The sequence below is a fragment of the Pinus tabuliformis genome, chromosome 6 (genome assembly GCF_031772625.1).
Source record: "Pinus tabuliformis cultivar Carrire ecotype Pingquan chromosome 6, CPIR1, whole genome shotgun sequence".
Classification (NCBI taxonomy): domain Eukaryota; kingdom Viridiplantae; phylum Streptophyta; class Pinopsida; order Pinales; family Pinaceae; genus Pinus; species Pinus tabuliformis.
This window is the reverse complement of record NC_142292.1, coordinates 1,902,030,781-1,902,058,682: the sequence shown is the minus strand read 5'-3', so window position 1 is coordinate 1,902,058,682 and position 27,902 is coordinate 1,902,030,781. Positions and strand designations below refer to the sequence as shown.

The following is a 27,902-nucleotide window of genomic DNA, read 5'->3' as shown; positions in this document are numbered from 1 at the left end:
GAACACATTTTTGAAAATAGAAGACATTTCTTGCCATAATACTAAAAAGATTGACATATCAAGGAGTTGTACAAGGCATGGATATATAGATACAGAACAACATTGAATCTACTTATATGTCTTGTACAACCAGAAGCCCAGGATTTGAGCTAGTTGTTTCATCAACCGCAAAAAGAAACCCCATAATAATAATAAATTCTTGCATCCCAATCATCAATGCAGTTTCTATAAAAGGCATGGGTATGTAGATATAATAATAAAACAACATTGAATCTCCTTATATGTCTTGCACAACCAAAAGCCCAGGATTTGAGCTGGTGTTTGCATCAACCCGAAATGAAAACCCATAATAATAATAATAAATGCTTGCAGCCCAATCATCAAGGCAATTTCTGTAAAACCCCTTTTTTGTGCCGTGGAGCACACATTAATATGGAATTTTGTGAAATATATGTGACAGCTTCTATTTGCCAAAGCCATTTAAATAAGCAAGTTCTATATAACATAGTTTATGCAAGTTCCATATAACAATTTATACATAGGACCCATATGCATGACTTTGCTTCTTCATCACCATTGTGGTTAACAAATACAGTGGATATTACAGCTTACATCCTGCTTTAGACAACTAAAAAACTCGTGACTGGATAAGTAATACAGTCACCACCACCAATCAAGGTATGCATTCTTTGATTAAATAGGCATCTCTAAAAGCATGCATTTTCTCTGATACAGTCTAGCTTGTCAAGCAAGTAGCACTGGTAAAAAGCTTTATAATGACAACAGGTCTCATGATCCCATAAAAGCTCTCTTCAACTCCAGTAGAGATAGAGGATTTACGTTCAAGGTAAACTTGATTACAAAACAGAGATATCACCAAAATATATTCGGCAGCAATATGAGATGGCAGAAAAAAGAGACTTTGTTAATGTGTTGCCAGTACACAGTTCAGCATCACATCGTCCAATCGAACAAATGGGTACAATGCTTCCAGTAACTACGACCAACCATAAATACAAACAGGTCAACTGTATAATACAGAAGATTATATTAATCTTATCACAATATACATTCTTGCACTTTAGATACAGTGTATGAAGATGCAGGATTTGTTTAGAATACAGGCATGGATGGGGTCTGGACATAACATCTTTTATTGTTTAATAACACCAGAGCCAAAATGGTCAACCTGTTTAAAGTAAACTAGTACTCTTACATTCCATATTACACATGATGGATTTACAGAAACCAACAAATATTTAGTTATGACTTATATGTATAGCAGTATAGCAGTGTAGGTGGGGATGATATCTTCCACCATTTTAGGAAAAAGACTGAGAATAGAAATACAGATACAATGCACAAGTATCATCAAGAATCAATCTCTAGTCTAGTCGATTTTCAATTTCCAGACTCCAAGTCAATGCTTCAAAAGGGCACATCACTCCAACAACCACCAAGGCCTTCCCTTGCCTAGAAATCAAAAATCTAATTTGCACAGTACGCATGATCCTGTATCTAAAATAATATATGTATCATTTCATTTAGTCATCCTATCCGACAACAATAGTCCATGGATTTACATGCAGGAGGTTGCTTCATCCATCACAATACCCAGCTTAGGTTACTGCAAGACTGCAAACACCCAAATGCTTGAATATTTAGGGTAGCTGTTGAGCTCCTTAATACGAAATACATTATGAAGATGAACTACCCAAATTGCTGAATAATAACCATTTGTTTGCAACATTAAGAAAGCAAATATATGTACAGAGAAATTAAACATCAAAGACATACATTACTTGCCAGTTGCTTGCAATAAATCTGAGTTTCACATCTAAGATCATCGAATATATAAAACTCCACAACAATTTAAAAACAAACACACAATTAAACCTACCAAAATACAAAAATATTAAGTACAAAGTTGCAAACCATCTCAAAAAGGAAAATACCGTAAAGAGCATGACATCAAATACTGCAAAAGCATTTTAAGAACAATTCTAAGATAGAAGCAATATTAAGTCAAGTCAGAGGTTGATGGGTGAGGTGGTTCGGAGAGACAATGCAGTTCTCATCACCGATTTGCAACAGGATTTGGAAACAAAGGAAAATGCAGGTGGATATATTTTTGCTGCATCTTTGAAATAGTCCACTGTCCAACGCAAATTGAAAAGATCGTAAACAAGTTGGAATCATTCTTACAACTCTGGGCAATGTACATTCCAGAAAAACACTGATGAACTGGTTTTTAACTTTTTAACAACAGAAAGATAAATTATATTCTGTATGGAGATTCTTCACCTTGGCCTCAAATGTTAGGAGAGCTGAACTCCCCTATTCTTGTGCTCCCCCTGGATCATACAGCCATGCCCCCTCAGTCCCAGTCACTCCCCAGAGGATATCATCTGCCAGTGTATTGACCCTTTCACAATGCATGACTCCAACAGCAAGCCTGCATATCAGTCCCTTCACTCATCTTTGGCCACCAGATCCAGCAGGCCTTGACATCCGCTCTCTTTTTTCAGTACCAAGATTTTCAGTTTCTAGCATTTTTTGAGTTCCAGCATCTTATTTTATGATCTGTTAGCTAGACATTTAGCACTTAATTTCTAGCTTGTTCTTAAATCTCAACATCTTCTGCTTTTATGACGCTCTCTGCCTCCAGGAGACAGAACCAGAGTCGGTTGGTCTTCACAGATCACGGGATGAGTTTGGGACCCTCACAAGTTACGGGAGACATCTCCTGCAGCTGGGTGAATCTCATGGGTTATTTGATCATGAACGGACTCACCTGCTTTCCTGGCTCAGGAGATTTCACCTGTTTTCCCCACATTGGGGGCGCAAATGTAGCGGATTATATCTTGGCCACCTATGATCTTCTCCCACATATCCAACACCTCTCCATTTCCCGCGTCCCTCTAGCAAATCATGCCCTCATCACTTTCCTCCTCTCTACTCCCCCTCTTCCTGCCACCTCTACCATCTCCCAAAACATCTCACTACCCCTCCCCCCGTACCACCTTCCTTCTCGATAGGGATTTTGCCCCTTTCTATGCTACCTGTCTCAAGGAACTGCTCCCTCCCATCTCCCACTTTAGAGCCTTGGATACTGCCACAGCCAAATATGAGTTACTCTCCAAGGCCATCGCGAAAGCTGCCTTGGACTCCTATCCCCACTCGACTCACAAGAACACCCGTAAGCCCACTCCTAGCTCCTGTCCCATGAATCAGTGGTATGATGAGGATTGCAAAGCTTTCCACAAGCAACTTCGCATTGCCCTCACACAGGATCCCTCTGCCTCCCCTTCTCTCCAAACAGCTTATCGTAAACTCCTTCACCATAAAAAGTGTATATTTCTCTCCTAAAAGGAGACAAAAGCTTCGCATGGCCCTTCGTTGCTCCCCAAGACCTTTTGGTGTACCCTCTTCCCTAGGCATCGAACCATCCCCCCTGAATTGGACTCCATGGCCTTATTTTCACATACTACCTCCCTCTATGACATTCCCGGACAACCCCCAATCCACGTCTCTCCCCCCCCCAACACATGCCACCTTTTTACCGAACTAGACGTCAAGAGGGCAACTAGAGCTTTGAATTCAAAGTTGCTAACAAAGAAGGCCTTCAAGCAAAATTCCTAAAGCATGGTAGTAAGCCCCTCGAGTCCTATCTTGCTGATCTTTTTAACCATGTGGTCTGCTCAGGCTTTCCCCCTGCTTGGAACAAACACATCATCCACCCTATCCACAAGTCAGGGAGTATTTCTGATCCAAATAACTACCGAACTATTATGGTGGGTCACACATTCTCTAAACTTTATGCCACAATTCTACATCAGTGGCTTTCCGCCAAACTAGAACAAAGAAATCTTAGAGCCACATGGCAAGCAGGTTTCCATCCAAACCACCAGACGATTGACCACACATTTACACTTCGAGCCATCATTGAGGAGGCCCGTCATCGTTCTTCGAGAGTCTACAATTGCTTTGTTGACTTCTGAAAAGCAATCGAGATAGTGCCAACGGAGGCGCTTTTTCAGAAACTGTGACATTGGGATTTTGAGACTCTCTTGGCAGCCATCATGAGATTGTATGAGTCTGTTACTGGACACCTGAAATTGGCTCACGGCCTGTCAAACTTCATTCAGAGTACCATTGGTGTGAAGCAGGGGACGATTGCCTTCTCCAATAGGTGTTGATTTCTCTACTCCTTTTTGTTGATGACTTTGTTTTATTGGCCTCTACCCCTGAGGACCTGCAGAGGCAACTAGATGCCTTAGCCGATTTTTGCGACCTTTGACAATTGAAGGTCAACCTGGGCAAAACCAAGGTTATGACCTTTAATGCATCAAAGAGATCCCTTACAAACCTGCATTTTTATTTTCAGGGAGAAGAGATTGAGATCACCTCATCTTACATTTACCTGGGAGTGCAGTTCACAGGGCCTCATTTTGGGATGAGGCAAGCCCTCCAGACTCGGCTCAACAAAAGGTATGGCTCCCTTGCCCTTATCGAGAGACAATGCTTTTAGAGTCAGTTTTAGGATGTCCCTTCCAAACTCCACTTAATGGACGTGATTATTTGACCTACAATCCTTTATGGCTTTGAGGTTTGGGGGGCAAGCTTCGTACAGACGGATTGGGCTCAGATGGAGAGAATCCATACCTTACTTCTTAGATGCATCATAAGATGCAAATGTACAATTTCACAACCTATCATCCAGGCAGAGTTCAGTGCCCATCCATTTTGCCCTAAGGTCATTTTCTGCATAGTCTCTTTCCTTCACAGAGTTAGATCTCTCGGGGACTTGGCAGCAGGGAGAGAACGTTATTTCATGGACGTGATTATTCGACCTACAATCCTTTATGGCTTTGAGGTTTGGGGGGCAAGCTTCATACAGACGGATTGGGCTCAGATGGAGAGAATCCATACCTTACTTCTTAGATGCATCATAAGATGCAAATGTACAATTTCACAACCTATCATCCAGGCAGAGTTCAGTGCCCATCCATTTTGCCCTGAGGTCATTTTCTACATAGTCTCTTTCCTTCACAGAGTCAGATCTCTCGGGGACTTGGCAGCAGGGAGAGAACGTTACCCCTACCTAGCACTTTGCTCCTTGGAGGCCCTCGCTTCAGACCAGTCTACAATTCGTGCACGTGGGTAGTTCTCGAAGGCATCCTGACTCCACTTTGTGGCCATTTCCCCATGGCACCTTCCCCCATTCAGATTCTCTCTCGATGTGCTGAGTCATCTTCTACCAGCTAAACAAGTGTTGAACCAATCTATCAGAGAGGATATCTATCGGCTATACACTAAAGTCACATGGATTTCCCCTCCTACTAGCTTTGGTCCAAAGATGTCTTTCTATATGGAGCATTTCTTAGCGCTGCATGATGGCCTTATCATACCGACACTGGATACACTCTCTCAAGATACCCTTGGGGCAGCTTCGTGTTAGCTCGCATCACCTTAGAGTTGAGACTGACCATCATATTCCCCAATCGGACAGAAATTGCCAGGTGTGCCATCTTTTGGAACCAAAGATTGCGTGGCACCTCATCTCTGGGTGCCCTGTTTACTATGAGATCAACGGATGTTTCCACTATCTCTATAAGGACTCTAGGGGTTCCCCCTCTAATTTTTTTTTATACCAGGACTAGAGATGCCTAACCTTTTTATCAGGGAAATCTTTCCATACAGATCTCAACTCTTGGACACATCAACAAACAACAGGCAGAGTCTCAGTTTGCAGCAAATGGGAGAATGGTGAGACCTCAAGTTTCTCTGCAACCCCCCCCAAGAGAGTCAAAGGGAATGGTTTGAGGCAGAGCCAACGCAGGGAGCCTCCCACCCACTAAACCTCCTCCCAGACAGAGCACAATAGACACAGAATTATTAGCAGCTTCTTCCCTTCAACCTCAATTGTTAGTGGCAGCAACACATCTACTCCCCCTAGGGTCACGCAGTTGGATTCCCTAATGGTTCTGTGGGACAAGGATAGGGAGAAATTGCCTTGCTCGCCTCCCTCGTCGTCAACCATAAGATTCGGGAGAATTTGATCCCATTGGCTTCATCTTCAACCCCCCTCTCTTCTGTGGCATTGCACAGTCGAACAGCAGACATACTTCACAAATCTCATTTATGGTCATCTCATATGACTTTATACATTCTCTATTTGTATTTCTATTTCATGTTGGCACTATTTTAGTCATAGCTTAGTCTTATTAGCTTTGGAGTCACAATGTAGTCGCAATTGCACTCCCACATATCTTGCATTTATACCGAATGTATTTTCTTAGTCCCACTGACCTAATTTTGCGGTCACTCAAGGACATTAATAAATCTTTCTTTTTATGGCATTTCCACTTTGCATTGGCACTGGATGTACTACTATAGTTCTATTGACCTGCTTTTGTTTGTCATTTGTTGGACATTAATGTTGAGAAATCAATTCTAGTGGAATTAGGGTTAGATTTCTCTATCTTGTTAGTTACTTGTGAATTATGTTGGCTTCTTTTACTTATTTGTTATATTATCTTTCATCAACCAATTACCAAATTATGTGTGCATGAAGATCACCAAAACTCAAGACAAAACATGTAGGCACTCTACCAGGGAAAAACCCCTATCTAGGGGAAAACCCAATCAAAATCTCTTCCTTCAATAGTTTTTCCTTGAGACTCTTCAACCTAGACAAAGACCTCCTCCACACCAAGCCAACCTCTCCTTCGATTCAACCTTCGGCCTAGCACCAGCAGCGCTTTGACCATAGCAACTTCAACTTGGCAGCTTTCAGCATCAGCGACAACTTCGACCCTAGCAACTTCGACTTGGCAATTTCCGGCATCAATAGCTTCAACTCTAGCAACTTCAACTTGCCAACTTCCGACATCAACAATAGCTTTGACCCTAGCAACTTCGACTTGGCAGCTTCCAACATCAATAGCGGCTTTGTCTTTGACAAGGAGACTTCAATCTCCTAAACTAGGCCACACAAGAGAGAGAGAGAGAGAGAGAGAGACCAAAACTTCGATTTTCTTCTTCCCTTCCTCCTTGACCAAACTCACACTCCTTGTAGACTCTCCCTTCAACTTCGCACTTTTCCCAGCTTCCAGCTTCTAGATATCCAACTATGTGTGAGAGAGTGAGATGCTCAAATGAAGTCGCATTGCCTTGATATAGGTGAGGCCGACTTGGTGTGGAGTTTACATAATTCGTTTTTGACTCAAAAATAATTCTTTTTACATCATTCGAAAGCCCAAAAAGGGTCTCATAAAATATACAATGACTCTAACGACTCTTTATTAATCCTAGGAGTCCACAATGGGGACTTTGACAGCTAAAAACATTATTGGGGAAAATTCTTAAGGAAAAGCATGATGAAGAAAATTAAATTATAGCATTTCTTAATGATTTGCAAAGGAACCAAGGAAGAATGAAGGACAACCTAGATCGATTGGAAACTTGCATAAGACATGGAAAAACACATATAGTGCACATTTAGGCTTCCAATTCTTCTATGACCCAAGCATGAAACCCATGCTTTAATAAGTCATTGTAACAATAATAAAAATTCTTTTCACAAATACATTTTATGAAGACCAAACCTAGTTACATTTTTCAACAATTAATAGAACGATATTATCTTATCTTATGCATGATTTTTTTTGTTACCTTGAGAACAGTCTAGTTTTTATTTTGTTCAAATTACAGACAATGGCCAAGCTTCTCTTGGAAGAACACCTTTGGTTTTTGTGTTGTATTTTTACCCCATGCAATACCCAAGGTATTAAACACCTAAGGATATGAAATGAACTGTGAAGAATTAAAATTAAGGACTCAGCCCCTGCATTATGGTAATTCAAAAAATTGTTGAAGATTGATAATACCAAAAAATGCATCCACAACAAATATTCTGTTGTGTTTAACGGTTAACCCCCTCTAAAACGCATGGCAGAAGAACTTCAAACAACACTCAAAGTCTCCAGAGACTAAAGAATCTTGAAAATAAAATGTATGCAGGAAAAATCTCCAAGAAATTTAAATAACTGTGAAGACAGCAATGCGAATGAAGAAAATTATAAAAGCAAGTTATCTTCTGGAATCAATTTAACAGAACATGAGTTCAAAAATGAGCATGATAACTGGTCAACTGTAAGTACATATCTTAATCCCCAGTATGAAAACGAAGAGGGAGGGAGAAACCGCAGTATCAAAGTTAAGCCCAAGGCTGCCACTCCATTTATGAATGAGGGTGTACCAGAAATCATTTGTGAATAGGTTGCTTTTAAATCTCTTGAAGTACCAACAGATCGTGGTATGTCTTCTAAAGAGAGAGAAGCTCAGCATATTGATCCTCAAGGAAAATGGGTTGAAAATAAACAACCGCAGGAAAACGTAAGAAACATGTATGAAACAGACAATCCAACCAAAATGTGAATGGGGATGAAACAAATTTGGGAAACAAGGCGGTTAGTATTAGATTTCCAGAGTAAAAAATCAAGATAAGTAGATGAGATCAGTTGATGTTCCCCCGAGGAGAAGTTGAATGTGGTGCAATGAGACACACAGCAGGCCTCCCAGATAAGATTGCATGTGTGAGAGTCTGCTAAGGTTAAAATTGCTATATTTAGTGTTCAGCATCTGAATGAGCCACTTCTTTGGTGCACAAAAACGCTGGCAGTGCTAATCTGGAAGATTCTGGATATGTTCAGTGCTTACGTATCTCAATCAGCCCTGCAATGCACGTAGACATATCCAAATGGGAAAAAAATTTGGTTTGACAATGAAGAATGCCCATAGTTGCATCTGTTTGTTTGACCTTGGTACCCTCTTCATATGCACAACGTAACATCCAGTGATGACAGTATCAAATTTAATGTTTTCATGCTTGCCCTCAAACACTGGACGTAGACAGTTGCACTAGCTGTGTTTTTCATCAAGTCTGCAAAAGAATCAAAGAACACAATGGGAATGCATGGCTTCATATTTAAGTTTTTGTGTACAGCATTGGAAAGTTAATGCTGTGAGAAGTGGGGATACAAATCTCACACCCATAGTAATCTCGAAATAAATTCTATTGTAAAACTATGGCCATATTCTATGGGATGTTTTACAAAGAGATCTAGGAAAGGTCCTGGAATCTGTATGCTATAAAGAATGGAGTAACAAACTATCTAAGAGATCTAGGCAAGGTCTTGGGTCTGTTGAGAACCAAACTACCTCACACCTGATCATAAAGTGTCATTATGCACAAGAGGACAGGTTTAAAATTCCTGGGCAGGTGAAATGGTGGAAGAATGTCTAAAAGAATGATACAACAAAATGGAGCCCAAGGACTATAAAGGCTTTGCCTTGTTTGATTCTGTGGGGTATCTGGTTAGCTAGGAACTCACAGATTTTCAAAAAAATAATCTATCACAGATCACATCCATCCTGTCTAACCACTGAGATCAGATCAAAAAAGGAGTCCAACATGTATACAGCCTCTAAAAATTGATAAATTCCAAGCATGGGTATTTTTGATGGTGCAAGACAGGGAACGCTAGGAGTTTACAGTCGTGCAGGTGGATTTTTGTACTTTACTGAGACTCATAGAGTAAAATTCAAGGCTGGTCTAAGGGAAGAATCAAGCAATTATGCAATACTTATGGATCTTTTTTTACTAATGCAATGTGCTCAGAAAATGTCAAGAAAATTCAGGTCTTTGGGGGACTCCAGTTTGGTGACTAATTAGATGACAGGCATTATTCAACTTTCCAATTTCACTCTCAAGACTTTTGGTGAAGATTGAAGATGAAAAACTTTTACAAACATATTTATCAATAGCTGAATGGAGAAGTAGATGCTCTGTCCAAGGAGGCAAGACAGGTTCCTGAAGGTACCTTGATTCAGGAAATCGGAGAGGGCTATTCTATTGTCTCTTCTTCAAGGTTCTGAGACTGGATTATGAGCAATCAGAAGAGACCAAACTCTGTTTGTGTCCTTCTTAAGTCTGACTACGTTCTTTGAAATCAACAGTGACAGGTCTATAGCTGTTTGTTTTTTAATTGTTAATACTGCAAGACTAGATATGGACTGCATTTTGAGATTTAAGTGAAATTATAAAAGGACTGTTTTTTATGACTGTACACAGACTTTATTGGGGCATATATAAGGTCCATAAAACATGCAGGTGCAGCACCAATGAGTTATAATTATAATTGCCAACTTCAAACTTCAAACTTAAATTGTGATATATTGTTATAATTGCCAACTTCAAGCTTCAGACATAAAATTGTGATATATTGTTTACAAAAAATATCATAATATATATGAAAGAGTCAACAGTTAATAAAACTACTAGAAACTAGAAAAGACAAATAAATCTATTATCTACGGCTTCCTCTTGCCGCCACAAGAAATGTCTAATTTCTGAGCAGGTCGAGGTGGTCTTCTAGGAGTCTCCTGCCGCACAGTCGCACGAACAGAACCAAAAGGCACATGCCCTCCACATGAGGATGTAGATGGAGGCGGCGGCAGCAAAGGAACAATACTTGGAACTCGAGCATTGGCATTGCTACTGGATGGTAGGGGTGGCATGGTTGTTGTTGCTTCATCATCATCTCTCATAAGTTCTGTTTCCAATTCTTCAAGATTTATAGTGCCATCCTCCAAATTATCATCCTCTGGGTGGTTGTCCCAAATTTTAAATGTTGGAACCTCATAAGCCAGATCACAATAATGACTCAACAACCTCAAGTTATAGTGCACATAAACCAAGCTTTATGCCTGGTTTTCATTAAGTTTGTTTCTTCTCACATTGTGTATATAGTTGTAGGTGCTCCAACACCCCTCTGCAGAAGAATTATTTACAACTTGTGAGAGAACTTTTTTTCCAATTTTGGCAAGTCCCATGCCGCCATATGAGAGCTTCAAATTTGTCTCTATCTTCCATTGCATGCAAAGAACCAAACAAACCAATGCAACTGAAGTATCTGCCTAATTCAAGACGCAGATTAGCACACTCCTCCTTGTCAGGTACCAACTTGTCTAATGCTTCCATATATCCATTAAGTACCTTTGGATCTGTATGGGGTTTGATCCTAACCCCACCCCCAGGTGCAGGTTGGCCCAACCAAAATGAAGAGTAGTATTTTGGAATAAGGATATACACCAAGGCATGTAGTGGAACATTAAGTTTATTCCAGCATGTACACACACAATTGTGAATCGGTGTATACAAGTTGGGATCATCTTCTTGAACAATATCTTTTATTTGCCCCAACATCGTATCCATTTGCTCATACACCTCCCCACTCATCGGTTTATCTATATCTGCAAAACGAATCATGTTATAAATGGGCTTGGCGAATTGCAATACTTGCTTCTCACATGCCCAAAACATAGCATCAAGAGCGGTCTCCTCCACCTGTTCAAAAACCTTGCTAATCAGTTGCATTTGTAGCCCTGTCCTTTAATCCCTGTCAACGTGGACTCAATACCATGCTAGCCAATGACTCTCTTACCTTCAAAAGGCGCTTGAAGGTGAGGTAATAGCTAGCAAATCTAATCTTTGCAATCTTCAACAACTCCAATCTTGAGTGACTATGGAAAATCCCATGGGTATTGCTATGTTTCGAAATAAATTTTATCATTTATTTTCCTCTCTTGCACAAATAAACCAATCCATTTGTATTGTTGGTTTTTGTTCTTAATAATATCATGCATCAGAAAGTTCATTGTGTGAACCAAACACCCAGACCAAAATATGTTGGGGTATTTATCCTCAATAATTGCTCCTGTTGCCTTACAATTAGGAGCATTGTCAATGATGACTTGGATGACATTGTATGGCCCAATACATTCAAGTAATGGTTTTGCAATGTTGATGTCAGTCTTGAACTTCTCTGAGTAACCATATGTTCAAAGCTAGATAACCGGATTCTTCCTATAGGCCCCACGAATCCCGAATCCAGCGTGTCTGACGCGATTCTGTCCAGATTCGTGTCCAAAACCAATGACACGTCATGTCCTTTTTTGACATGTCGAATCCGACTGCATGTCACGATTTTGGCAGCGTGTCCTGTTTTCCAGGACTCGTTTGGCAGCAAAAGTGACCTGTGCCGGTATGAAAAGGCTGCATTTGGTCATTACAGCGATGAATATTTTCATTTGGCAAGCGTTTTGGCAGCTTAATGATCAAATCTAGGCCCTAGTATTGATATGCTATTCATGGTAATGTTAAATTCTTAAAGTAAAAAGATGAAAATGAAGATCAAGGAGAATGTCACTTTTACTTAAATTTTTAACATTACCATGAAATGACTCAGGATGTTTGAGAGTGGTTTCAGCCTCATTGGATTTCATATGGAGAAAGTAGAATTTTAGATTTCATTCAAAATCCAGCAGACTTATCAGTTTTTCAAGATTTTAGGATTGGGGGATTGCAATGTTTCCAATGAATTTTGTCATGTATTAGGGTATGGAACTCGTATTTAATCAACAGCACCAATCCCTCTATGTACCTTGATGTTAGTGACATTGGTTGTCGAACTCCTATATCATGACACTCCTAAAAATGTACGCATCACTCAAACAAAATCTTGACTTGACATGTTATGCTTGTTCTATCTTATGTTAATGCTTAAAGGGTGATATTAATGACAAAGATCCTTATACAAATACAGAGGTAATGACAAAGATACCTCTGGATATTAATGCTTAGAGGGTGATATTAATGACAAAGATCCTGATTTTCCAACAAGACTAAAAAATTAGACTGTAGACATTTCTCGTGGTGGCAAGAGGGCCAAGCATAAGAAATAGATAATAGATTGACATGTATTTGAATTTTGTATGTACTATGCATGCTAATAGCTATATATGAAGATCTATATTTGAAATCAATAAATTTGTATCATTAATTAAAATTTGTGTAAGAAATATCTAATTTTTAATATATATATATATATATATATATATATATATATAAATAATAATATATAACGAATCCTACGTGTCATGTTCTGGGGGGTCAACCTGTCCGAATCCGACACCACGAATCTCGAATCCTACGAATCCCAAATCCCCGTGTCAGGTGACTTAGGTTCAAAGAAAGATGGCACCACTAACAGACATAGCAAGAACACTTATCAATGGCTTGCCTTTTAAATTTGTCCATCAATCAAATACAATGGACACCCCATGCCCAATCCAAGAATTTGTCATGTTATTCAAAGAATGTGATATTTTTGCTTTTTCATGATCAAGTCCAACAGTTCTAGCCTTGTCATACCCAGGGCTCTTATATCCTTTAAGTGTAGAAATTTCTGTTTTCCCACCCCGGTTTTTAGTTTCTCCTTATTTCTCTCATATAGTTAAATGCCCTTTCCCATAACCATACATTTAACAAGCTGAAAAAAATAAATTTGCTGAAAACACAAATTCTGGAAATTTTACAGAATGTTGGAAATTGCAGAAATAAAAATCAGCAGTAATAAACAACCATTAAAACACATTTAAACACTGAGATTTTTGGTCAATGTGACCCTGAAAAAACCCCCTACAACTCTTGGGGAAAACCAGTTTGAGAGCTCTTCTTTATTTCTGAAAATTGCCTTTTACAGTGAGAAATTTTCAGCAAAAAATCAGCAAGCAAATTTACAACTTATCTCTTTTCCCATGCTTCACAGCAAACTAGAAATTACAGCAATAAATGTTGTACGGTCTCCTCGATTTTCGTGCCCACTTTCAGCATTAAATGCTGTTGTATGGCCCTCGTTTTGCGTGTAGAAAAACCAGCAAACTGATCCTCGATTTTTGTGCAAACCTCTCCTCGAAAATCATGCCAAAATCTGCATTTCACTGTCTGCTGAATCAGCGGTACAAATCTGCTCAACTGCTGCCTTGGAATGTGTGCCAAGCTGCTGTCTCCTTCTCCTCCCTGCTCAGAAATCTCTCTTGCTCTCTTGCTCTCCTTCTCCCAATCTGCTCATGAAAGAATTGAATCGAATGTGATCTTTTCCTCCTTTTCCTCCCTTAATATAACTCCAAATGACTTTTGGGTGACCCAAGTGACTTTTGGGTGATCTCTAAATCCAATGGCTGAAATAGATTTAGATCAATGGCTGAGATTAAATGCTCATTTAAATCTCACTTTTTATTTTTTAATTCACCCCACTTTAATAAAGACCCACTTAGTCATTTATTTCCAAAGTCACTTTTCCTTTCTAATTTTTCATTGACTTTATAAAAGTCACTTTAAAATTAGACTTAGTAACTTTATCACTTAAAGTCGCTTTTAAATTAGATTTAACTTTATAAAATTATAAAGTCACTTTAGGAGAAAAATTAAATTCTTTTGGACACTTTTCCCTAGGCCAAAGATCAAAGCCTAAGGGAACCACCTGTCCTCCGGTACCAAATTTCAACATTAAGGGCATCATTTATGGCAAAAACCATTTCATGTCAATAAAGTGAGCGAAGAACATTGAATGGTATCCCACATGCATAGAGAAACTGTTAAATTTTTTAAATCACATCATTCCTACACCCTTCGTCAAGGAAATCTTATATGGTTCTACGCCTTAAAGAGATGTTTGTTCTTGTGCCTCCATATCCACTGCCATGGGAGGATGTTGAAGGAGTTCTTTGTGCATGTTGATGGGATTGTGAGCTATGTTCAAAGAAACCCTTTGATTTTTTAGATTGTATTGGGCTTCCTCTTCTTCCCTTATGTATTTGGCTCTATCTGTTGCTGACACTCTTACACAAGTTTTGATTCCTATTGGTTTATCTTCATCCCATGGTCTTTTCCCTCAAAGGTGCTTTCTAGCACGGGTGTATGAACCTGTGTAAGTTTTGTTGCAATGGGGGCATGCGAATTTAGTGGTTCCACCCCCTTTCCCTCCTTCAAGCCTAGAAACATATTTCCACAATGGGGTTTGGTCTTGTTTAGTTTTTGGGGCCTCATCATGTTCACTCTCTTCCTCCTCACCAAGGTACTCCTCTCCAGGGTTTCATCAAATCTGCTATAACCCAATTTTTCATCCTCTTCTTCATCATGATCAACCCTCCTTCTACTCTCCAACACCATAATAACCAAAAAAGGAACCAAGAAGAAGAAAATGCCAAGCCATATAGACATAATGTTTGAAGTTTTGAGTCTGTGAAAAAATGGAGGAATGGGAATGGGAAATAGAGAATTTTTTTTTATTTAGCAATGAAAATAAGAATTAAAATAAAATTAAAAATTAACAAAAAAAAGCTAGATTAGAGTGTATATCCTACCTCTTTGGCCTTTAATCCCAAGCTCCAATCTCCCTTGCAAGCTCCTCCAAGCTCCTCTCTCTTGCTCTCTCCAAGCTCCAAACTCTCTCTTGCTCCTCTTGCTCTCTCCAATGGATGAAATTGTGAATAATGGGAGTGGAGAGGGTCTTTTTATACTTTTCCCCCTCCCCTTTCCCTCCCTCTCTATCGTTGGGCATTGCCCCTCTCACTTGGTCGCGCGACCTCCTTTTCCGGTGCTGACAAGAGCGATTTTTATGAGGGGGAGCGGTCAAGAGCAGATTCGTGGGGGGGACGCTCCCCTGCAACCCTGCTTTTTTCTTACCTATTAGCTTCTTCTCTTATTATTGTATTGTTCTTATCATCAACAACTACCAAAACAAGAAGATAAACAATACAAATGAACACAAGATGTAGGCTGCAAGCCAAGGCCAAAACCTCTCCACTTGAGAGGAAAACCCATAAATCACCTCTTCTTACAGATTCCTCAAATGACGAATTCGAAGACCTCTAGACCAAGACCAATAACCTTCCAAGACCAAGCCAAACCTTCTTGATGATGTGCTCCTTTTATCCAAGTCAAACCAAGTCAAATCTCTTCCAGCTACACAACTTTGAACCCCAGCAACAGAATTTCGGCCTCCACTATAGGTCTGAAATTTTTGGCCCCTGGAATAGCTACTACATCCACACGTGTGAGCAATTCTAGGGTTTCCAAAGCTTCCTTTGACATCGCTTGGGTTGCTTCTTCTTCTAGGGCTTGTAGGTGACCTAATAGTCCTTTCTTTGACCTTCTTTTTTCAAGTTCCTCAACTTCAACCTACAACATCAAAACCCTAGCCTTCCTTCTTTGCACGCGTGAGAGAGAGAGAGAGAGAAATAACCCAAACCTTCATCCTTCATCCTTCTTCTGCTTCTCCTTCGCTTAGATGATAAGTGAGTGAGTGTCCATAGGAAGAAGACATGCCCTAATGAGGCTAACTTGGTCATTTTTGACCATTTTAAATACAAAAATTATTCTTCTTACATGTCACAATGTGCCCAATGGGGTCTTCTACATATGACAATGATTCTATGACTTCTTGACACTAAGACAAACCATAGAAGCACTCAATGGGTGCTTGACCTCTAAATAAAAAGACCTTGAGCATGAAACCCATGCTACAAAAATAACAATAATAAATTTTCTTTGTTTTTACAACATACAAGAATCAAGAGTACATTTCATATTTATGAAGAGCGAACCTAGTTACACATTTCAACACTCCCTCTTAACTAGGGAGGTATTTTTTAATGGTGCTTGGACATTCTCAAACTGAAGAGATATCATAAGAAGAATCAAATTGGTAAGCAATCTCATAAGTTATCATTTCATCTTATTTCCTTGCATCATACCAATGAGCATTATCACATAACAAGGCCTTGACTAACAGCTCTATCTCTCCACAAGATCAAAGCACAATTCTAGCGAGACCAATGATTGATAGACACCATCGTCATTCTCTCAAGGCACATACCCCACCCAAGTGTTCACAGGGTATGTCCTTTTAGGACAATTACTATCTTGTAATAACACATCCTCAAGGAATTTCATCTTCAACTACTCTTACCTCATGGATGTCCTACCTCAAAGAGTATCAAAAACCAGATGCTTACCCAATTCTCCATTCTTTCTTCACAAAGTGAAGACAAGAATGGTGTGTCTATCTCTCCCTCTCAACTAGGGAGGATATATCAACCAATCCAAGCTTGTCTCTCAAATACACAAGCTTCTTATTAGGAAGAGATTTTGTCAAAATGTCAGCTACTTGCTCATCGGTGGAGATATACTGTAGTTGCAACACTCCATCCTGCACCAACTTTCGTATGTAGTGATACTTGTTGTTTATGTGCTTTGTCTTTCCATGGAACACTGGGTCTTTAGACAATCTTATGCAGCTAGTGTTGTCACAATGTATCAACATAGAGTCCATTGGTCCTTCAAACAAGTCAGACAACAGCTTCCTCAACCAAACAACCTCTCTGGTTGCTTCACAGGTTGCAATGTATTCAACCTCAGCACTACTCAGAGCAATTGATTCTTGCTTTCTACTCATCCAGGATATCATGGAGGATCCCAAACTAAAACATCCTCCAATAGTGCTTCTCCCATCCATCTCACTGCCTCCCCAGTCAAAATTTGTAAATCTGATCAGGTGGACATCATTCCTTTTATCATACTTCAACCACTAACAGATTGTTCCTTGCAAATATCTCAGTATATGCTTCGCTACTATCCAATGGTCATGCTTGGGATCTATCGGGAACTAACTGAGAATATTCACTGCAAAATAAATGTTTGGTCAAGTATTCACCAGATACATCAGAGAGCCAAATAATTGTTTATACCTTATCGGATCCACAGGGCTATAATCAAATCTTCTTAGCCTCTTCAAATTCGTGACCATAAGGGTTGTCATAGGTTTGCAATCTATCATGTCAAACCTTTTCAGCACCTCAATCACAAATTTACCTTGACCTGGATATATCTCATCAAGTCCTTGCCACACTTCCAACCCCAAATAATAGTGCATCAGCCCTAGATCCTTCATATCAAATATACTGCAAGTTGCTTCTTGCACTCTTGAATACGACCTTCCATACCTGTCATGAGAAGAACATCCACATATAGAAGAATGATTATTCGTTCATCCTTCACAACTTTCATATAGAGATTCGGATCAGCGAAACATTTCAGGAAGCCCAATCTTTGCAAATATGTGTCCAATCTAGCATACCAAACCCTTGGTGCTTGCTTAAGGCCATAAAGTGCCTTCTTAAACCTACAAACATGAGTTTCTCTATAATTCACTTCAAATCCCAGAGATTGTTCTATATAGACTTCTTCATCAATGGTACCATTCAAGAATGTTGTCTTGGCATCCATTTGATGGATGTTCCATCCCATTGATGATGCCAAAGAGACCAATGATTGTATTGTTGTATACCTGGTTGTAGGTGCAAATGTTTCTTCATAATTGATGCCTTCTTGTTGGGAAAAACCCCTAGCCACAAATATTGATTTATATTTATCAATGCTTCCATCTGTTGCATGCTTAATCTTGTAGAGCCACTTGGAAGTTACCATAGGTTTGTCTTCAAGCCTAGGAACAGTTTCCCAAACTCCATTCTTTATTATCGATTGATATTCTTCATTAATAGCATTTTTCCATTCTTAATGGTTGACAACATCTTCAAAGGTGGGTGGTTCTGCTTCGATTAACTAAGTTATGTAGGTTGCATACCCTGAATATCTTTTAGGCTTCTTACTTTACCTGAACATACCTTTGGCTGCTCCATGTCCTTATGCATAGGACCACAAACATCAAAATGAATGAGATCTAGGATTTCTTTTGACTTTGAAGCACTGCTTCCAAATGGTCTCTTAACATTTTTCCCAATGCACATCCCTTGCACACTCCTTCATGATCCTCTTTGAGTTCAATGATGCCATTCACCACTGAATTTAGAGTTGGTAGGATTTTGTAGTGAATGTGTCCAAATTGTTGAAAATAGCAACAAGAAATGATAAAAATAGAATTCAGAAATTCCAGTTTAATTTGTCCTTGAATTAAACTGAGAATTAAAATCAAATTCTATTCTCATAGCAACTTGTAAATAGTTAATTAAGTTTAATTAACTTAATTAGCTTAGGAATTTCGAGTTGGAAGTCTTTCTGAAGTCATGTATATGTTCTCCCTATATTATAGGGGTCCAAAATGAGTTAATTGTGAGTTGTAATTAGATAACTCAATTTACTGAGTTAAGTTCAGTTAAATTAGTTCCAAACTGTTTGAGGAATTAATAGTGAGTTAACAGTCAATTAGTGCACTAATGCATTAAATAGTGCTACTCTAGTTAACTGAAAATTTCCTCATCAGAAACCCATGCATGTCGATTCTAAGAAAGGCCCAGTTGAGACTAGAGTGTAGGGACAGTGAACTATCAGTTGTATAATTTTCTAAGTTGTACAGATGGTGCATGCAATCAAGAACTGAACCTAGAAGGGATCGCGCAGTTTTGGATGGATTGGTTTCCCTTTAAGATGGCTAATAAGCCATAGGAATTGCGCAAGGAGAGCAGTAGAAGAGGCTAAGGTTTGGCTTGAGCTTGCTTGTGATCTGGGAGATTGATTATAACGAGTATTGGGATTGTTCTTGTGAGAACAAGCATTGTCTTATCATCTTGGATTTCTGATTTAATGCAATATAGATAGTGGGGTTTTGAGTTGTGGCTTTTCCCAAATATTTATTGTGTTATGTGCCATTGATTTTACTTCCTCTTGCTATTATTGTTTTCATCGATCTATTGGCTTCCGCTGGTTGAAAGTAGAAGTAGATTCTTGTCTTTTGCTATAGTACATTGCATTAGCTTGTGAAACTATAGGAGTTTCTACACAAAAGAAATAGATCGGTGCACAGGTCAAGAGACCTCCAGTAGGGGAAATTTCGAGCCAGGTGGGCAGAGGGATCACATGCAGCCATACCTCCAGGTGTGAGGTGGGACGATGTGAAGTGATAGTTCCAAGAGGGCTGAAATTGGGTAGGGTCCATTGAGATGTTTTATCTCATGGATTTTACCTTGCTACGGGAGCCCAAAGAAAATAGTAGCAGGAGGAATCAATGGTGATATATGCAATCAAAGATCGATGTGACAGAGGCTAGAGCAGTCAGATACTGATGAGCGCAGAGAAGGGTTGACAACAATGCAGAAAGGCAGAGTCAGCAGAAGCGCAGAGTTTTCAGTCGACAGAGGCAATAGCAGTAAGAGACTTTGTTAACAGAGGCATTATTCTGATTCAAGTTGGATGTTTTTTGTTTCTAGAGTTGTTGGAGCAACAACACTAGAGAGAAGTGTTACATGCAGAACATTCCAAAGGTTCAAGATCGAGATCGAGTTGAATTCCTTTCTTGTTGAGAGGGGGTGTTGAAAATAGCAACAAGAAATGATAAAAATAGAATCCAGAAATTTCAGTTTAATTTGTCCTTGAATTAAACTGAGAATTAAGATCGAACTCTATTCTCATAGCAACTTGTAAATAGTTAATTAAGTTTAATTAACTTAATTAGAATGAAAATTTCGAGTTGGAAGTCTTTCTAAAGTTGTGTATATGTTCTCCCTATATTATAGGGGTCCAGGATGAGTTAATTGTGAGTTGTAACTAGATAACGCAGTTTACTGAGTTAAGTTCAGTGAAATTAGATCCAAACTGTTTGAGGAACTAATAGTGAGTTAACAGTCAGTTGGTGCACTAATGCATTAACTAGTGCTACTCCAGTTAATTGAAGATTCCCTCATCAGAAACTCATGCACGTCGATTCTGAGAAAGACCCAGTTGAGACTAGAGTGCAGGGACAGTGTACTATCAGTTGTATAGTTTTTATAGATGGTGCATGCAATCAGTGACTGAACTTAGAAGGGATTGCGCAGTTTTAGATGCACTGGTTTCCCTTTAAGATGGGCTGCAAGGAAATAGGGGCTTAGAGAGAAACAGAAGAGGTTAAGGTTTGGCTTGAGCTTGCTTGTGAGTTGGGAGATTGATTATACTGAGTATTGGGATTGTTCTTGTGAGAACATGCATTGTATTATCATCTTGGATTTTTGATTTAATGCAATATAGATAGTGGGGTTTTGAGTCGTGGCTTTCCCCAGATATTTATTGTGTTATGTGCCATTGATTTATCTTCCTCTTGCTATTATTGTTTCCATCGATCTATTGGCTTCCGTTGGTTGAAAGTAGAAGTAGATTCTTGTCTTTTGCTATAGTACATTGCATTAGCTTGTGAAACTATAGGATTTTCTACACAAACCTTCGATGCCAAAGTTCACAGGGACTTACTTCAATGTAAACCAATGCTTGAGAGAGAGGTGTCGACAAACTGTAGAGTATTCCTTCATTAATCCCAATGAATTTTGCATTATTGATGCTAGAGTCTTTGTCCCATACCACAACCTTTCCATCTATGGAAGCCACTCTTCTAAACATGAAATAAATAGTATATTCTTTTGCAAACCTAATACGAATAGTATGTTGTTGAGATGAATATTTCCTCCATTCTCCGGCTCTAGCGATGTTGATCCAATTCCTCTTACAATATAGCTCTTCTTGTCACCAAGTTCAATTGAGTAGGAAGATTTTCCTCCTAATAAGGTCTTTATTTGCTTATGCTCACTTATCATATGTCTGATGCCCCACTGTCAATTACCCATATGTTTTCATCTTCAAACATACCTGTAAGTGCTGAGAATAACCCTTCATCTTTTGTAGTGGAATTCTAGGTCATACGATTCTTTATAGATAGTAGGAGATTCCAAAAGGCTTTGATGCCTTGCTTGAGGTGGTTTGCCATCATAGAGAACTGCTCCAATGGCTTCTTCAAGGATGTAGTGATCTTCATCGTGCCCTTTTTCAACCTTAGCTCTGATACCATGTTGATAAATCTATAGGGCTACAATAAGAATGATTTGTCTTAAACTCAATGATTGCTTGTGATGTATTTTTACTTATTTATTAGCTTCTTCTCTTATTATTGTATTGTTCTTATCATCAAACAGCTACCAAAACAAGGTCAACAATACACAAGAACACAAGATGTAAGTTGCAAGCCAAGGCCAAAACCTCTCCACTTGAGAGGAAAACTCACAAATCTCTTCCCTTCTTCTGGATTCTTCAAATGATGAATTCCAAGACCTCCAAACCAAGACCAATACCATTCCAAGACTAATCTAGACCTTCTTGATGATGTGCTCCTTTTATCCAAGTCAAACCCAATCAAATCTCTTCCAGCTTCTTTTAGAAGGATGATGAGTTAGGGGGGAAAGTTCATTATTGTTGGTCTAACTATGCTTCACCTAGCTAACAGAACATTTTTGTTGCTAGGCACAAGCGAGATTTGGTTGCTATTGTTCCTTCCTGATCACTGCAATCTATCTATCTTTTTTTAGAAGAAAGATTACATGTTGGGGGTGGCAGACCAATGTTCTAAAAACTGGCCGATTAGCAAGCCCACCAGGTCAAACCGGCTTAAAAACTCGGTTTGACCCATCATTTTCCCCTTTTTTTGCCCTAACTGGTCCTAAACCAGTCAGTTACCTGCCATGACCATAGAGGACCCACACACCAATTTTTCCAAGGTGCTTAGGGTGTTTTGAAGGGAAAGTAAGGGTCCTTTCCCTCCAAAAACACCCTCTCCAAGCCTTTAAAAGGCCCTTCTCCCTCTCATTTGTCTCACACATCTCATTTGGAATATTTGTGAGTTTGCTTGGGAGCTTGGAGTGTGTTGAGTTTTTGTTGTAGTAGTCATCTTGGAGGCTTGGAGTTAGGGTTGGAGCTATTTTCGAGATAATTTGGAGTTGTTAGTGGAGTTGGCATCTTCAAGAGAAAGCTAAGGAAGCTAGTTTGCATTTCCATGTACGGGTTTTCACTTGAAAATTCCTCATTTGACTATTGTCCATGTATTAAATTTTTTTGTGTTATAAACTTCTAACTTTCTATCATCTATGTTATCAAATCTCTAGTTCTACGCTATCAAATTTTGTAGGGTACATGTGTGTTTGTTTTCCTAAATTTAGCTTTCGTTTTCCATGTTTCTCAGCTGCAATTTTTTTTAAATGGCAGATTTCTTTGCAAATTGTAAGTATTTCAAGCAAACATGGCTCCAAAAGGAAAGGACAGTGCATGGGCTCACTGTGATGTGATTGATGGAAAAATGATATGCAAATTATGCCATAAATCTATTAGAGGTGGGGGTATTCTTATATTGAAACAACACATGGCTGGGGTAAGAGGCCAAGTAAAGGCATGTGATGCACCAAACGCAGTATTAGGTCCTATTAGGGCAAAATACCTTTCCAAGCTTGAAAAATTTCATGAGGATAAGGCTATGGAGAAGGCCATCCAAGATGACATTGCAAGGAAGATAGAATTATTAGAAGCCATGAAAGAGAGTGGGTATGAAGATTATGAGATTCAAGACTCCTCTTCTATCCCTTCCACCAATGACCCATTTCACTATGTTCATCCTTCTTTTGGCCAACTATCAAAAGGAACAAAGAGAACAAACATCCAAAGTTATTTCTCATCCTCTGCCAACATTGCCTCTTCTAATCCCACTTCCTCCCAGCCAAATCGTCAACCCACTTTGGATCAACATTTGAAAAAACAATGCAAAGAAACTTCTCATCAATACATTGCTAGATGGTGGTATGATTGAGATATGCCATTTAATGTTGCTCGCTCACCTTATTACCAAGCTATGTGGGACTCTGTTATAGCTGCAGGAAAGGGCTTCAAAGTCCCTAGTATGCATGACTTGAGGGGAGCTCTTTTGCAAAAAGAGATTTCTTCCATTGAAGAGTATTGCTACTGAGGTTGCAGATCAGACTAAGGCATCCTCATCAACAAAATACATAAGCAATGAGGCTCTAAATGGCCTATAAAGTCCAAAAAAATGCTGCCAGTTATATGAGGTCATTGGCCTACTACAAGTCTATAGTGTACACATGATCAATCATCAACTTCATCACCACTACTAGACACAAGATCATCATCAGGAGCTACATAGACATCACCTGGTTCAGAGTCTGAGGATGCCTTAGTCTGATCTGCAACCTCAGTAGCAATGCCACCAAAGTAGTTGACCTAATGGAAGCACGAGTTTGTCGACCTACACGACTAGTGCCTTCCATTAGTTCTTTGCCTTTCCTTTGGTGGCATTGCTACTGAGTTTGCAGATCAAAGTAAGGCATCCTCAGACTCTGAACCAAGTGATGTCTATGTAGCTCCTGATGATGATCTTGTGTCTAGTAGTGGTGATGAAGTTGATGATTGATCATGTGTACACTATAGACTTGTAGTAGGCCAATGGCCTCATATAACTTGCAGCAATTTTTTGGACTTTATAGGCCATTTAGAGCCTCATTGCTTATGTATTTTGTCAATGATATGTATTGCACTCGCTGCCATTTTGATATATTCACCTTTACATGGTATATAAATGAGCAAACTTTGCATATTTTGTCTCTATTGACTTGGAATCATGGTTTTAAATCTTAAAAATAGTTTTGTTTCATTAAAAATTAATTATTTAATGTATTTTTCTAAAATCGGTTCGTTTAGACCTGACCAATCCCGGTTCGACCAACTCTGGTTCAAAACCCAATTCATTAGGTGGACCGGTCCGATCATCGGTTCCAGTTTTTAAAACATTGGGACAGACCATTATTGGTAGTCTATCTATTTGTCAACCCATTTCCCAAATTTCTAAAATTGCATTTCTAGATATGTATATATCCAGATTACAAACATATGGAGAACAGCGAGATAAGAGAATAGATTTTACATTGATCTTCATATGTGCAAAATACATAGAATATGCATATATTTATGCATGGACCCACACATATACTAATTACCAGAATATAGTATTCCCATAGAACATACAAGAAATTAAAACTAATCAAAATATGATATGGACCAAAATAATCTCAAATGAGAGAATGTTTGCTTCAACAACAAGAATAACATCCACCAAAATACTCTCAAGAAGCAACTTTAATAAGGCAATTAAAAAGAACAAGTTTTACAACTTACAATTTACCTCTAAGACAAGCATAATTAAACTAGGATCTAGTGTGAAATGGGAAAAAGCAAATCTAGAACTGAAAAATATTGTTCAATTGAAATTCTCATGCCATTTAAGATTTTACCAAAATTAATTCTAGAAGAGAAAAACACTAGGCAACAAAAAAGTATAGAGATTTAAACCCTGCAAAAATAAGTTCATTCACATCCTCGAGAAGCTCGTCTTCACAAAAAAAAGAAAGTGCCAGTGCCTATCTCTTGTTATGGCACAATTAGTGAATACATTCACTACCTCCATGATACTATTATCCAACATAGACAACATATAAATTAAACAGTGCATCAGACACCCAAAACAAAAGGAAGGAAAGATGTCCACTTTATAACTACGGGTATGGTTCAAACCTCTAAATATTATCATCAGATACTGAAAAATGTAGAGATGAGATTATATTATCAATTAACATTTTCCTAGCTTCAAAAGAAAATATGATCATTGCAAACTGTGTAAATACAAAAGCAAGCCTGGATAAACGGCAAGAAATATTCCACAAATTCTTGTGTTTCTAAAAGGCCGGTATATCCTTCCTAAATCTCTAGTGAAAAAGCACTTGCACTTCTTTTGAAGATATTTTTACCATAAATAATTAGCCAATGGCATAAAAAATGGCCCTGGTAACTTTGGGATCATACTTTAAAATATTACTAAAAACAGTAATAAGCATATCAATTTGCAATTAGTTTTGGTCATTTGGTTATAGAAAGTATAAGAGAAAGAAATTATAAGCAAAAGATGACCATTTTTGCTCTTAAAAAATGAAAACTTAAGATGCCTACTTTCCATAATATATATGAAACTTACTTTTGTTGGATCTGGCCAAACATTACTGCAATCTGCTTCAGGAGATTCACAAATCCCATGTTTTTCTAGCTATGAAGCAAAATTCTCCAAGAAGAATACCACTTTCGCAAAAAATATTGTGGAATGCATTCATGCCCCTAGTGTCGCCACTTTTCATAATCTGCTTCTTTAGCAAAGGCATCCAGGTCTGCTTCTTCCATAGCATGGGACCTGCCTCTTGACCTCGAAGTCCTTTCGCTTTCCCGATTACGACCCCTCTCCCGATGGTCCTGATATCCATCTCTTTCATTCTCCCTATGACTATCTCTTCCCACATTCCAGTCTGCTTCCCTGTTATTCCGGTATCTCCTTTCAGGAGGACCCATTCGATCATCTTCAGTGCTGCGGTCTCTCTTCCGTTGAACACTGGACCTGCCTCCTCTCTCGTGGTTTTTCTCATCATAAGCATGCTCCAATCCTGCACCCTCTCCATAGCCCGATTCACTCATTCTTCTACCATGCCCATCTCCTCCCCATCCAGAATCTGTCCACATCCCTCCATGATAGCCCTCCATTCCACTGCCACTAGGAACCATTCCCACTCCATTGCCACTCATTCCTTGACCAAAGAAAGCCGGATTGACATGGGGAGACACACCGCCCATACCGACCGATGCAACCGGTGAAAAAGAATGAACAAGTGCTGAAAAATGAGGCGGAGCATGCGAAGCTTGAGCAGCAAAGGCCATATACCCACCCCCTCCTCCTGCTCCTCCCCCCCTGCCCATCTGTCCGCCGAAAGTCAGATCAAATCCCTGATTCCTTATCGGTGGCCGCATTGTCCCTCCTCCAATCGGACCGAGATACACCTGCCCGTACTGCCCTCCTCCACTAACACTACCCGGACCACCTCCCATGCCTTTCCCAGCCCTGCCCCTGTCCTGTCCACCTTGTCCCCTACCCTGTCCACCTTGCCCCCTGCCTTGGCCTCCATGACCACCTGGACCTCTGCTCGATCGCCCATGATACCGCCCGCGACCGCCTTCCCCACCACTACCTACTCTACCGCCTCCACTGCCTAATTGTCCACCACCACTGCCATCCACCATTCTCCTGGACTGTGAATCCTGGTGATTCCCACCCCTGCCCCTGTGTACCATTCCATCCCTCATTTGTCTAGGTTTACTTGAATTTTTGAAGGTAACCACACACGCCCTCCCATCGAAAACCCTACCGTTCATACCCTCTTTACAAGCGCGAGCACATGCATAATCATAAAACTCAACGTCACAAGACCCTCTGGACTTACCGGAGGCCTTCTCCTGGGAAAACTCCATGCTTTTCACCCTCCCGTATTCAGATAGCGCCGCTTCCAGGTCGGCATCAGTGGTCCACCATTGCAGGTTCCCGACGAATAGCACCACGTCGCTGCCGCTGTTCTCTGCAGAATCCCGTTCCGCGTAATCAGAATTCCCTCTCCGGCTGGGAGTCGACGTGGCAGCGGAAGCCGGGATCCTGGCAGGTCCCGCGTTCGACTCCCGCTCGGCTCTCTGTGTGAGGGCTTCAACACCTTGCGGCCCATCTTTCGCTTCCCGGTTATCTTTCGGTGGTTCGGGCACGGGGGATTCGGCGGCCGCGGTTCGATTCTCTGGAACCGGCAGTTCGAGGTCCAGGTCCGGAGGGTTGACGAAACCCACATCGACGTCGTTGTATAGGTCTTCGTAATCTTCCTCTTCATCTTCAGCGATCGTTTCTTCCGTTTCTGTTTGAACCTGCAAATATCTGTCTTCCTCCTCATAGTCCAATTGCTGCGACGGCTGATCCATCCTTCGTGAGTAGCTTTTGCCAAAGTAAACCCGCGGAGGACGTCGGAATTTTAAAATAAGAGTTTAAACTCTCAAACTGATTTTTAAAAATAAAAACAAAATATACAATTATTATGGATAATAATCTAATTTTAAGCTCATAATGAATAATCTAATTTTAAGCTCATAATGAAGTTAAACCCGTAACATAAAGTAAACCCGTAACATAAATAAACTAAAGAGAGAAATTTTTTTACCTGGTACACAATAATTTGATATACTTGTTCAGGGAATAAGAGATTTTTGGATTTCTCTGCGTAACTATTTCATCGTTCTATTTTTGCAAATTTTAACTCTGTAATTT

The 27,902-nt window shown here is 39.6% G+C and overlaps 1 protein-coding gene across 2 annotated transcripts; it reads right to left on the bottom strand.

Annotated features, from left to right (window-relative positions):
• Nucleotides 1-251: 251 nt before the first annotated feature.
• LOC149266792 (uncharacterized) lies at nucleotides 252-27,623 on the bottom strand. Of its 2 annotated transcripts, none has more exons than XM_089430908.1 (2): nucleotides 25,755-27,623; nucleotides 252-997 (listed from the first exon to the last, which is right to left on the bottom strand). In XM_089430908.1, exon 1 carries the CDS (start codon nucleotides 27,557-27,559, stop codon nucleotides 25,892-25,894), a length of 1,668 nt encoding a protein of 555 aa, XP_089287034.1. In that variant the 5' UTR covers nucleotides 27,560-27,623; the 3' UTR covers nucleotides 252-997; nucleotides 25,755-25,891. The 2 variants fall into 2 exon arrangements, with proteins under 2 accessions (XP_089287034.1, XP_089287030.1); XM_089430904.1 differs by lacking the exon at nucleotides 252-997 and adding an exon at nucleotides 1,132-1,635.
• Nucleotides 27,624-27,902: the final 279 nt, after the last annotated feature.